Source organism: Thamnophis elegans, chromosome 15 (genome assembly GCF_009769535.1).
Source record: "Thamnophis elegans isolate rThaEle1 chromosome 15, rThaEle1.pri, whole genome shotgun sequence".
NCBI classification, from domain to species: Eukaryota; Metazoa; Chordata; class Lepidosauria; order Squamata; family Colubridae; genus Thamnophis; species Thamnophis elegans.
Window position 1 is genome coordinate 13,557,393 of NC_045555.1, and position 14,192 is coordinate 13,571,584.

General features: G+C 42.1%; 1 protein-coding gene across 1 annotated transcript in view; it reads right to left on the bottom strand.

Annotated features, from left to right (window-relative positions):
- COL13A1 (collagen type XIII alpha 1 chain) overlaps positions 1 to 14,192 on the bottom strand; it is a 225,993-nt gene that overhangs the window by 52,626 nt on the left and 159,175 nt on the right. Inside the window, exons 19-22 of the mRNA XM_032232350.1 lie at positions 11,243 to 11,287; positions 6,779 to 6,805; positions 2,322 to 2,375; positions 297 to 392 (exon numbers count right to left, since the gene is read on the bottom strand). Of these exons, the coding sequence (XP_032088241.1) occupies positions 297 to 392; positions 2,322 to 2,375; positions 6,779 to 6,805; positions 11,243 to 11,287 (222 nt within the window). The remainder of the gene's footprint in view (positions 1 to 296; positions 393 to 2,321; positions 2,376 to 6,778; positions 6,806 to 11,242; positions 11,288 to 14,192) is intronic.

The window sequence follows — 14,192 nt, forward strand, 5'->3', positions numbered from 1 at the left end:
TCTACTGTACTGCCGTAAAATGGCTTCTACTGCACAGCACAGTGGAGTTGCCATGATATTGGCTTCACAGTGCTCCACAAGGGGGCTCCCTCTGATAAGGGTGGAAATCCAACCTTAGAAATTATGTTTGGTCCGGACATTTGTGAATGTCTAATACAGGATTAGGGTTAGGGTTGTAAAATACCCAGACAATGCTGGGTTAAGAGCTAGTGCACTATATAAACTCTATATCCAATATATGCATATATATTCATTTCTAGTCCACTTCTGAACACTTTTTCCACTACATTTATCACCTTTGGTCCTGGAGGCCCTGGCAATCCTGGGATTCCTGGGGTTCCTGGTTCTCCTTTGCCACCTCCAATTGCATTGCTAGAATCTCCTTTTTCACCCTGAAGAGAATTTAACAAAATGAGCCATGAGTGATATTAATGAACCTTATTTTCCACATTTGAGGACAATCTGCTGCCTGCAGAAATGATGGAATTGCAACTCAGGGAACTCCAGAAATCTCAATGCATTTGGAATATGCAGGAAGTCCTCAACTTATGAACCACAATTGAGCCCGACATTTCTGTTGCTAAGTAAGAAAGCTGTTAAGTGAGTTTTGTCACATTTTACGATCTTTCTTGCCATAGCTGCTAAGCCAATCACTGCAGTTGTTAAGTAAGTATCACGGTTGTTAAGACAATCAGGCTTCCCTCATTGACTTGGCTTGTCAGAAGGTGTTGTGGCCCACCAGCAGAGCTGGTGGCAGACTCAGACAGTGAGGAAGTTGGGGAGGAACATGGGCCAGTCCTGGAGTCTGGGGAAGGCTCTGATGAGGGCTCTGCATTGGAGGCAGAGATGGGCCAGGACCGTCCAACAATTATCAGCTGCCTTCGGAGTCGGATATCAGTGGGGCAGAAGAACAGCTGGAGCCTGTTCCCAATGTGCGCAAAAACAGCTGCCAGGAGAAGGGAACAGCTATGGAATAAGGGTCAACTCAGGAGTAAAGCCACAGGTGGTCGGTGAATGGCCCCTCCCATAGGGATAAAAAGGAGCAAAAGGGGAGGGGAGTTTGCAGGAGACAATTAGTTCAATTCATTACAGTGAAGATCTGTTCCTGACTTCTTGCCAAGTAATTGCTTCTATAGTGTGGTGTTTGAGAGAGATCAGTTTGGCAACTTTCCAAGCCTGATAAAGGTCTATAGTGGTGAAATCTCATGAAAGACTGTTTGCCGGGACTTTGCTGGAGACGAATTCCCTTTACTAAATAAAAGAGGTTTTATCGGGACGAGGAGTTGGCTTCATGATCTTGGGAAGCCTAGATCAGAACAGAAGATTGCAAAGAGTGATCACATGACCCTGCAAACAACTGCAACAATCAAAAATGCCAGTTGCCAAGGGTCCAAATTTTAATCATGTGACCATGAGGATACAGTAACGGTCATACAATATATGCAAAAAATGATGGTAAATTACGTTTTTCATGCCGTTGTAATTTTGAATGGTCATTAAACAAATGGTTGTAAGATGAGGACTACCTGTATCAAATTGGTAGCAACTTGATGTTACTTAGCTGATCAGTAATGTCAAAGACATTCAAGACAGACTCAGTTGTTGGAGCTCCTGTCCTTTGATTAACCAAAACAATCCTGACAATTTATGGTGGCATAAGGTTTGGATATGTGGTTTGTTTTCTGAGAAAATGTATGCTTTTAAATCTTTAAATTCTTTGGTTTTTATTTAGCCACTGGACAAAAGATGGATCATTAAGACCGAAAAGTTAAACACTTAATAATTCCCCTGGCTCAGCTGATAAGGGAGGAGAGCTTGTGGCTTAGAGGTTAATATAACTGCCTAACATGTAAAAACAGCCAAAGTTTGAATCGGGTATGGCTAGCTGATCAGAGCTAAATAGTTTGAAATAGATCTATACTAGTCTTCCTTCATTTATTTATCAGCAAAAATGCAACACAAAACATACCGTGTGGATAGATAGATATTTCCAGCCTCCGGACAGTCTTTGGAGCCTGAGGATGCTGTTTTTGCCCTCCCAGAGGCTTGAGAAAAGCCTCCGGAGCCCAGGGAGGGTGAAAACTCCCCCTCCCACCATGGTGCAGGAGGCCACCCACCCAGCAACTGAGCAGAGAACCCTTTGCAAAAATTTTAAAATTTTTGAAGCCCACCCCTGCATGGAGTCTTCAAACTGGAATAAATTCAACTCATTACGGGTCCAACTTTTATATATGCAATGCCCAGCAATTAATTTGCTTTTGGCTTTCAATAAAGTAAAATACGCCACTCTCCTTATTTCCCACTTAGATAATAAAACAGACCTTTTGCCCTGTGGTTCCGGAAGGTCCTGGATCCCCAGGTTTCCCTTTCTCACCCTGTTGAAGGAAAACCAGTAAGATCAGATTCCAGATGCTATGATTTATTTGATCTTGTAACGGGGATTGGAAAAAGAGCATACTATAACACTCTCTTCACAGTTTACTTATGCCTCTTACAAGCTTTCATCTGGAAGAAAATCCAGATTTTCCCAACCTGGATTTCTCACTCAAAACTATCCCTCCCTCCCCCGGAGAGTCTGGGCATCTGTGATGGGAAGGGAGGAGATGATGTCCCATTCAACATGAATGATGTCATTCCACAAATGATGCATTTTACATACTTACAACCATTTGCTAAGTGACTATTCAAAGTTATGAAAGCACTAACAAAAGTGACTTGTAACCAGCCATCACACTTATGACTGTTGTAGCATTCCCATGGTCATATGGTCAATATTTGGGTGTTAGCATTAGGATTACATTTAACCTGAGCCCTGATTATTTGGAGACCTTTTGATGAGTAGATCCTAGATATGGAAAACACTGACCGCCTGTTTCCATTGGGGTTATATTACTTCAGAAGGAACAGATTTGGCGCTTAGAGCTTCTCCAATTGTCATAATTGTTACTTAAGGCCCAATACTGATCTTGGCCTTTCCTGGGCAGGCACGAGCTAGCTTCAATTTTAAATTGTTGCAATGCATACATTTACATAATGATTAAAATAACTTTAGGTCCCACTCTAAGAGGCATGAATGCTTGGGATTATCTTAAAATCATTCATGGTTGGAATGTGTACATAATACCACCAGCTCTTCAGAAATGATACTCCCAGCAATGTTTGAGAGGCACCTACTATTGCATCATTCGACCAACTTTTCTCCCATTCACTTTTAATGTATTGTACACATTTCTATCAATTAGTGTAACATACCAGTTCATTATCATCCATTAATAATGTTGAAGAAAAGTGCATTGACTTATCTTCACAACATATTAGATTAACACTGGAGGGCAGTGACTAATAGGTCTCAGTAGATACTAAAATCAAGGCACTGCCATTATCTGACAAAAATAATTAACTCTGCTCATATGAATGCTTCATCCCTGCCTTAGGTCTAACTATCTAGACAATAATTTAAATTCTGAAATGCAGAAGGGAAGAGCCTAGACCATGTTATGGTGAACCTATGGCACATGTGCCACAGGTGGCAACCAGAGCCATTTCTGAAGGCACGTGGGGCGTTGTCCTGTCAGCTCCAGCGCGAGTGCGCACTGGCCAGCTGATTTTCAGCCTTGATTTTCGGCTGTTTTTTGCCCTCCAGAGGCTTGCCTGAAGGGAATGGACTTCCGGTTTATGCATTGGATTGTTTTCGGCCTCTGCAGGGCCTCCGGGGGGGGGGTGTTTTCACCCTCCCCGGACTCTAAGAAAGCTGTGTGCGCATGCGTGGGGCAGCGGGATGGGGGTCACGCATGCATGCCCAGGGGGCACTGCTTGGGGAGCATTAAATTACGGGGGTGAGTGCGCGATAGTGTGCACGTGCATGTTTTTGGCGCCTGAAGCGAAAAAGGTTCACCATCACTGGCCTAGACATTTAGTTTTTCTTTTTTCTTTTTTTCTTTTTTTCTTTTTATTGAATATATTTCATCTTTTATACCACATTTCCACTTTTGCAACGTTCCAGTATCCCTATCCCTCATATTTACATAGTGATTATTTCAATTTTCTTTCTTTCCAATTGTATACATCATTATTCTATATATTCTATAATTATTCATATAGCTCCATACTAGCTTTTTGCTTTAAATTATATCAATATTCACAAATATATACAATACCTTTCCACTTTAATATAGCTCTTGAATAATCTTTATGTAAGGTCTATTTTCTAGGGAATCATACTGACATTTAGTTTTTCATTGTATGGAAAGGATATTATTTGGCTACTAAGGGCCATTCTCTTGTTTCTAGGAGTTGCTGAAGATTTTGAAACACAGGCTTCTAAATTACGCTATCATATTTAATTGGAAATAAGGTTTTTTTTTAAAAAAGTGCATAAATAAAACATTTGAAATCTTAAAGAGAGTAACGAATCTTAGTACTTGGTACTCCAGCCCACCATGAATCAATCTAGCACACATTCTTGTCAAAAGATCTTATAATTTTCCCTTCCCAGAATAAAAGTGCAAAGAACAGAGAAGGATCTAAATCCATGCAAAAACCATGCTACATCACAACACTGCTATAAAGCTTTCAGCATGCTGAGACATTTATTTCATACTTTCAGTGAAAAACCAAATCAATCAAAAATAAAATAGTTTTGTTAGCCTTGACTTTTGAGTTACATTTCAGCCATGGAAGCAGTGGAAATCTCTTTCCAGCTTAGGGAATTTAGCTCACAGCACTCGGATCAGAATTATGGGTTGTTGAGAAGGACAACGGAGACAAACAAAATCCAAGCTTTGCATTTTTTTCCTACCCTGTACCCCCTTTTTCCAGGCAAACCTGGGGGGCCCATCTTCCCAGAAATTCCATGTTCTCCCTTTTTAATTTTTTTCGTAAGGTAAGGGAAAAAAACATAATAATGTAGATATTATGTAGGAATAATGAAAGGTATTGCAGCATATCCAAGAGCCAAATATATAACCACCACCCCAATCCCCACTTCTCACAAAGGATATATTTAGATTCATTTTGTATCAAACAATATATCCCCTTTCTCCACTTCCCTTAAGGTTGCTTTCCCTTATAGATGATGGGTATATATGTCTTTCTACCCAACACTCACCTAAGCATCATACTGATATAAATTATAAGAGTACCAACATGAAATTATGATTTAAAAAATAAGTCGCGATAATTATAGCAACCACAATATTATTTGGATAATGCTTTGAAGCAGAGCAATTCATATATATTATCTTTGTGCAATGGCCACTGTTAGTATCTTTCTAATGTAGATTGGAAAGCTACATTAAGAAAGCTCAAACTGCCCAAAGAGTTACTGATTCTGTTCTACAGAGGAATTATTGAGTCTGTCATCTGTACGACCATAACTCTCTGGTTTGGCTCTGCAACCCAACAAGACAGACACAGACTTCAATGGATAATTAGAACTGCAGAAAAAGCAATTGCTATCAACCTGCCTTCCGTTGAGGACCTATATACTGAGCTAGTCAAAAAGAGGGCTATGAGAATATCTACAGACCCCTCACATCCTGGATATAAATTGCTTCAACTTCTTCCCTCAAAACAATGCTACAGAGCACTGCACACCAGTGCAACTAGACACAAGGACAGTTTCCCCCCGAATGCCATTACTCTGCTTAACAGCTAATTCCCACAACACTGTCAAAATATTTACTAAGACTGCGTTACTGTTCTTCTTATCCTTCCTATTACCTTTCTCCTCCCACTTATGATTATAATCCTGTTGCTTGTATCTCTACAATTTATATTGTTTTATTTGTTCCCTAGTATGATTTGATTGCTCATTTAGTAACCTATGACTATCACTGTGTTGTATCTTATGATTCCTGATGAATCTTTTTTTTTTCTTTTTATGTACACTGAGAGCATATGCACCAAAGACAAATTCCTTGTGTGTCCAATCACACTTGGCCAATAAAGAATTCTTCTAAAGAAAGGAAGAGAAGAGCTAAGAGATGGTGGTTTGGCTATGCTTGTAAGACGAATGAATGGTGGATTTCTTGATTCCAAAATGACCCACCATATCACAATAGTTCTTATTCCTCTAAGGAAAATCCCATGATATTAATTAGGCTTCCTGGCCAGAGGTGGGTTGCTCCTGGTTCGGCCTGGTTTGCTGAACCAGTAGTGGAATTCAGGCCTGGGTTGCAGAACCGGCAGCGACCCAGGCCTGCCATGCCCCCAAACCGGTTGGCCTTGCTGCCGCCTGGCCATGACCATCTTGGTTTTTAGTGACTGCGCATGTGTTCACTGTAAATTGTTCTGTGAATGAGTGAAGAACAATTTACATTGAACAGAGCACATACATGCAGAGTTGCACATAGGTTGCAAACTGGTAGTAAAACCGACAGCAACTTACCCCTGTTTTTGGTACTAAAGATTCCAACATGGAACAATGCATGAGTAGTGAACAAGGAGTAGTAAGTATAATTTGGAAATAACTCTCTCCTTTTTTGTCCCTCTAGAGCAGGGGTCTCCAAACCCAGTGATTTGTGGACTTGTGGACTTCAACTCCCAGAATTCCCCAGTCAGCCACAAGTCTTAAAAGTCATCGAATTTGGTGACCTCTGCCACACAGCAAACAGAAGAAGCCCACCATCTCAGCTGATATCCATCATATTTGACATCCAACATATTTTTAATTGGCTATTCACATACTGGTTATTATAATAGCAGGTTTACTTGAGAGACTAAAATAAAACATGGCTGAACAAATTTAGAACACGTTAATTTTTTTTAAGTGCAGTACCTTTGCTCCTGGATTCCCTGGTTCACCCTGCGTTAGAAAGAAAGAAAGAAAAAGGAAAATATACATTGAGAAAAAGAGATGGTTCTTTTCCCACGTAATGGATTTTTTTGTGTGTGTAAAAAGACCATTTCAGATTTTTTCCAGTTTCTATTTACATCTGTTTAAAAATTCCACTAAATCTCACATAGAGAAATTCACTAATGCAAAATTTTACCCAGCTGTAACTGGATCAACAAATCATAAGGTGGGAGTCATGAGGAATAAATGGGGTACCCAATCTTACTATTTCTTTGTAATACTGATGTAAATCTAACCAGAGGTGCGCTTCGAATATTTCAGCAACGGGTTTGCTGCCGGGTTGCTGGGTGGGCATGGCCATGGTGGGCGTGGCCTAGTTGACCACCTGCACCATGGTGGGGGGACCATTTTCATCTTCCCCAGGCTCTGGAGGCTTACCTCGAGCCTCTGGGAGGGCAAAAACTGCCTTCTCCAGGCTCCCATTTCTGGCCTTCTGGAACTTCTGGTAGGCCCGTTTCCCCCCCTCCCTAAGCCTCCATGGGGGCCTTGCACTTACCTCGCTTCCAAAATGGGCCGTGTGGAGAGTCCTGGGAGGGGCGGGGCAGGGTGGGAGGGGCCAGCTAGGGGTGAGATTTGGAGGTTCTCCGAACCGGCCCTAACGTTAACTACGGGTTCTTAGGAACCCGGGCGAACCTGTAGCTGCCCACCCCTGGATCTGACAGGGTAGATATGGCAGCTCTGAAGATCCAAAGAGAAAGATGGCCTCCAGGGCTGACAGGGTATTTTTGAAATGCCCTCTTCAAGTCACATTTCACGAGTTGGTTATGGAGAAAACCAGAACAATGGCATTTCCCTTTCTATTTTCCCATATTAAAAATGCTACAGCATTTTAAAACAAACTTATATAGGAGCTCATCTACCAGAAGAAACTCATGGGGGATTATCCTGACAAGAATATTGTCAAGCCCATTTCCAACCAGGATTTCTTATGGTATAGAAAGTTCAAGCTTCATCAATATCTAAAGCAGGGATGTCCAATCTTGGCAACTTTAAGATCTGTGGACTTCAACTCCCAGAATTCCCCAGCCAGCATGGCTGATTGGAGAATTCTGGGAGTTGAAGTGCAAAGTATTAAAATTGCCATGGTTGGAGACTCCTGAGTTAAAGCACCTGTTCAAATACGTAGTTCTTCCTTTTATATCATACTACCTATCATAATGGCAGCAATTTTACTACCATGTTTTCCTGAAAATAAGACAGGGTAATATTTTCTTTTGACCCCTGAAATAAGCATTTGGCCTTATTTTGGGGGAGGCCTTATTATTTTTGTGGTGCAGGAGGCAGTGAGTATGGTTACTTCATGGCTGCTGCTATGTTGCACGTCACTGGGCCTGCTGCTCTTTTTGCGATGGCTATTAGTGTGACAGAAAGGACACAGTGGCTAGGGTTTTGGGAGCAGCCATTAGGTACGGGTGTGTTTCCCCCCTCCCTTCCCCCCCTCCGGCCTCGCCTCCTCACCACATGTTGTTTACATGGCAAGCAACCAACCAGATGCGCTTAAATGCGCATGCATTTAAATATTTTTGGGGCGGGCTTATTTTCAGGGGAAGACTTATTTTAGCACATGCACTCAAAAGCCCGATTGGGTTTATTATCTGGGGAGGTCTTATTTTCAGGGAAACAGGGTAATTAATAATAGTATATCTATCCAAATCATTCAGGGAAATCAATGGGGGAGGGGGGATCTCCCAAAAATCATGATGGTGGCCACAGTCATTCAATCAAACATCTACTGGATGTAATAATGCACATAAAACTGGATGATAATGATAAAAATTATACATCATGTGAATCAGGGCCAGAAGAAAACTCTGAATATTTAGATTATAATAATTCAATCTATTTGGAAGGTGCTTACAAAAGACAAGGCAAGGAAATGAATACATATATGTGCACACTCTTTTTTGCTGCTCTTAAGGGTATTTCTCAACATGAGGAGCAATGTTAAAACCAATTATATTATTTTATTCATCTCTGAGGCAAACCAGCAGTGAAATCCTCTGAAGTCTGCTACCGGTTCGGTAACCCAGCACACACTTTGCGTGTGCATGCACGCCTGAGGCATGGCCACAGAGCGCTAAAAAAAGGAACATTTTGAAGCCTTATGAGTCTGAAAAGAGGGGATGGGGGAATCCGATGTGCCATGTGATTTAGATTATCTAGAAAGCAGGAAATCCGACGACTCTAGCTAATATAAATCGTGCTTCACAGCTGATTGTTGCCCAGCTGATTATGAGAAATACCATTTCAATCGAACCGGTAGCATTTTTTTACTACCAGTTCGGGTGAACTGTTCCGAATTGGTAGCATTTCACCCCTGAGGCAAACCCCCTTGCCCACTTCAGGCAGTCCCATTTGACTGCATCTCCCAGCGGGGAACAACTCCCAAAGAAGAAAATACAAAACAGGAAATCAGCCTCATGAATTAAAAAAAAAATTAAAACCTTCCTGGAAACGATACCAAGTAGTAAGCAAAACAGAACTAAGAAAACCAAATAAATGAGACAAAATGAGGGCATACAGAACTACAAATTCTTTATGGCTCTGTTGGTGAAAGAGCTGCATATTCTGTGAATTAGTAATTATCATTTAGTATTTGTTAGGCCAGTGATCTTCAAGCTTGAAAATATTAAGATTCGTGGATGTCAACTCCCAGAATTCCTCAGCTAGCATGCTGAGTAGGGAATTCTGGGAATTGAAGTCCGCATGTCTTAAAGTTGCCAAGTTTGAAAAACCCTGTGTCAGCCTATTCGGTAAGAATAACAAGAGTAGGCATAAGGAAAGAAGTGGGAATAGGTAGGACGATTTATGGTTAGAACTGGGAGGCTTTCATGCAAAAGATGAACAACAAAGATATGGCTTCTTGAAGAGCCCAATCAGAAGATAATTGACAAGAGCTTGCAAACCACAAGAGGAATGAAACAGGCAGATGGAGATAGAAGAACAGGGGAGAAGGATCATACCTCTCAACTTTCTGAAACAGAAATCAGGGACAAAGCTAAAAAACACAAGGACAGAAGACGGAAATCAGGGATTCTATGTCATAAACAGATGAAAGAAATAGTAAGAAATGAATCAGATGTGAGTAAGGGTTAGTGCCTATGGGCAAGAAGGACAAAGAGGATGGTAGGCAGAAAAACAAATTTTGGACGATAGATTTAATTGAAGAAATGGCATGTCAGTCCTTTGTCAGATATACATATATATTTTGCAATTTAAATCTTTTAGAAAATGTGTGTTCTTGAGTGCCTGATGGACACATTGTTAAACCTAAGCCAAATGTTGATTAAAATCAAAGCACAAGCTTCAATGCAATTCTTATCCCTGACAAAATAATAAAACATATAGATAGATAGATAGATAGATAGATAGATAGATAGATAGATAGATAGATAGATAGATAGATAGATAAATGTGTGCATGTTCCAACTCCTCGAGCAATTTCAACCAAACTTACTACTCCGATTACTTACCCTCTGGAAAGAAATACTGTGGGGGTAAGACACCCCTAACACCCTCGGGGGGATGTTCTATTAAGAGCCTGTTGTGCCTTAATATGGCTTCTATTGTACTGTCTTAAAATGGCTTCTACTGTACAGGACTATGGAGTTGCCATAGTAATGGCTTCACAGTGCTCCACAATGGAGATCCCTCTGGTAAGGGGGAAAATCCAACTTTAGAAATTGCAGCGACGTTCATGGAAGGAGGGTTGGGATAAATAAATACCTGGGCAGCGCCAGGTTATCAGCTAGTGTAATATATAATGGCCTAACAAATTCCTGACTGTTTTGGGGTCACAGTAATGAATTATTGTGCATTCAATGCATATCCGAAAATGTGCAAATTTTCTTTTTCCTTATTTCTAGAATGAAAATGCAGGAATGAACATGCCATTTGTTCAACAATTCTTCTTTGTTCTTCCTCTGCTAAACTGAACTTTATGTTGTGCAATGATTTGGATCTGATTCCATAAAAGAACTGCAGAGAATTTAGGGTGACAGATGTCACCCTATCTGTGACATCTGTCTTAACTATGTAGCAGAGGCAACTTTAAGATTTGTGGACTTCAACTTCCAGAGTTCGCCATGCTGGCTAGGGAATTCTGGGAATTGAAGTTCACAAGTCTTAAAGTTGCCAAGGTTGGGCAGCTCCAATGCACCATTTTGTTCTGCTCTCTACTCTAACTACATTGGTTTTGGGAGAAGACCTAGCTGCTTTAAAGAGTCATAGAGTGCTGCAACTCTTTCTATGCAGCAGATGCAACATATATATGTGTAAAAGAAACATATACACACACCAGGTTGGAGTCATATGCAAAATATAGGAGAACAGTTGAAAGGTATGGGTTAGAGTAGCTGGATAAAGACTCCATTCCTTGCAGAATACCTGAACTCCTTGTTTTCCTGGCAGCCCTGGCATTCCCCTCTCCCCCTGGAAGAGGAAAACAAAATAAAGAAGATAAAGAGCAAGGAAGAATGAGGGGAGAAAATGTAAAGTTCCCAGAGTTAATTAGTGATCATTGGAAGAAAACTATTGCATGAGATGCTAAGAAGCTTTGAAAGTCATGAATAAAAAGTCATTGTCATGGCAAATGGCTCAGAGAATGGTGGTACTTTTTTGTACAGGTGTTCAGTTGGCTGAAATTAGACCCCTCCAACCAGGGATGGGCTTCAAAAATTTTAGCAAGGAGTTCTCTGCCTGGTTGCTGGCTGGGTGTGGCCATGGTGGACGTGGCCTAGTTGGCCTCCTGCCAACTGGGGAGGGAGCATTTTTGATGTGGGGGGAGGGAGCATTTTTGCCCTTCCCGGGCTCTGGGGGCTTTCCTCGAGTCTCTGGGAGGGTGAAAATAGCCTCCCCAGGCTCTGGAGGCGTGTTTTCGGCCTTCCCGAACTTCCATAGGCTTATTTTTCACCCTTTCCGAGTCTCCACATGCCCTGCACTTACCTGCATCCAAAATGGGCCTCATGGGGACTCCTGGGAGGGGTTGGGTGGAGTGAGTGCGGCCAGCCAGGAGTGGGATTTGGGAGTTCTCCGAATTGCATAGAATCTTAGCTAGAGGTTCTCCCGAATCCCTGCAAACCCCCAGCAGCCCACCCTTGGATCCATTATATGTTGTTTTATTCTCAAAGTACCTACGTTGCTTTGGGGGCTATTGAAACCAGCATTCCACATTGCATGCAAGATAAACTATATCTTTGAAATAATATTATATGCAGAAGAAAAAGAATATTACTGAAATGGCACTTGGCTAGGGAAATTAGTCACACCTTTTACAACAGGGTTTTTCAAACTTGGCAATTTTAAGAGGGAGGACTTCAGAGGTGGGATGCTCCTGGTTTGGCCCAGACTGGGTGAACCAGTAGTGGTGGCGGCGGGAGGCACTGCCCACCCGTCCGGATGCTTTTGAGCATGCGCAGAAGCATTGCGCGCATGAGCGAACCAGTAGTAAAAAAAGTATAAACCCACCACTGGAGGACTTCAATGGGAGGAGTGGCCCTGGGGAATTCTAGGAGTTGAAGTCCACCTATCTTAAAGCTGCCAAGTTTGAAACAACACTAGAACAATTGAGACAATAGAGAAAAATCGTAGTATTTTAACCATAACCACTCTGGACCAGAGGTGGGTTGCTTCCAGTTCGGCTCAGATTAGTAGAAATGGAGGGAGGCTCCATCTACCCACCCAGACGCTTCTGTGCATGCGCAGAAGCATCACATGGGCGAGAGCGTGCAAGCCAACCGGTAGTAAAAAATTTGGAAACCCACCACTGCTCTGGACCATAGAAAGAATTCAGCATTTTCTGGCTCACCTTTTCTTTATAGTTTTATGAAAGAAATTGCCCTAGTTGTGTTATAGGGATGACGCAATGCAAACACCTTAACACATGGAAACTTGTGTGGAATGATTTAAAATTGATGGAATCATAACACCTAATATTTTTCACTGTTAGGGTAGAACTTGGCCAGAGACATGAAACTGGAAGCGACATAAATTATATCCCAGGGCCAATTCCCTTCTCTACTGCACAGTATCATTTACTGCTAGCACAGTGTCAACCTTGGCAACTTGAAGATGTGTAGACTTCAACTCCTCAGCCAGCTGGGGCATTCTGGGATTTGAAGTCTACACATCGTCAAGCTGCCGTGACTGAGATTCACTGTTCTGAACCATGCCATGGTATGTTCTCCCATTTTGCACTGATGTCAATAAAAATTGCACAGCATACACAGCATGGAGGAGAGAGAAGGGGGGAGAAGAGGGGAGAGAGAGAGAGAGAAAGAGAGAGAGAGAGAGAGAGAGAGATAGAGAGAGAGAGAGAGAGAGATAGAGAGAGAGAGAGATGTGATCGTTTAATTCAGGATCATGTTTTGTATTATACTCCTTCCTATAGTGCAGTAATGATGAAACTTTTTGACACTGAGTGTCCAAACTGGAATCAAAAATCATAGTTGCAAGACACAAACTGTTCTTGAGCCACGAGCAGAATTTAATTCTTTCATATGAGACAAATGTTCACTAATCCCAAGAGTGCACGAGCCAGACCACTGGAAACCCAATGACCAGCTGGCTGGCATGCACATGCCTGGTTTTTGGCCATTTCTGGAAGTTTTTCAGGTCATTTTCTGGATTTTTTTGGGCTGTTTTTGGCCCGGAAAACAGCCCGGAAAATGGTCCGGAAAACGGCCTGGAAAACAGCCTGGGTTTTTTGGCCATTTTTTGGGGTGTTTCAGGCCCTTTTCCAGAGCTCCAGTGCCCGCGAAATTTGCCTGGCGGAAACCAGAAGAGCAGCTGGCAATGGCGTGTGTGCCCACAGAGAGGGCTCTGCATGCCACTGCTGGCACACGTGCCGTAGGTTCGCCATCACGGCTATAGTGCATAATATTTAGTTTTTTCATTAGGATAGTATGCATCCATCTGTTTCTGTGGATGAAAATAGACTGATATTCATTGTGATATTTATCAGTAAAAGTCACCTGATTAAAAAAAAATATTGTGCACTTTTCTTGGATCAAATGCATTTCTGTGAATTTATTTTGTTTCCAAGAGATGCTTCTTTATGAGACACTTGCACCTCTGGGAGAAGGACTGGCAGAGCCTAAGGGTGGGGTGAAAAGAGGGATCAGCCTAGAATCCCTACATAGCCACAGGCAAGCTAAGTCTAATCCTGCTTGAGTTCCGTAGACCAGGGGTGTCAAACTCGATTTCATTGAGGGCTGCATCAGGGTTGTGGTTGACCTCGGGGGGGGGGGAGGCTGGGGTGGCATGACTGGGGTGGCTGTGGTCAGCTCAACATCACTTGTGTTGGGGGTGCCTATGGTGGCCTGAGGGCTCTGCCAGG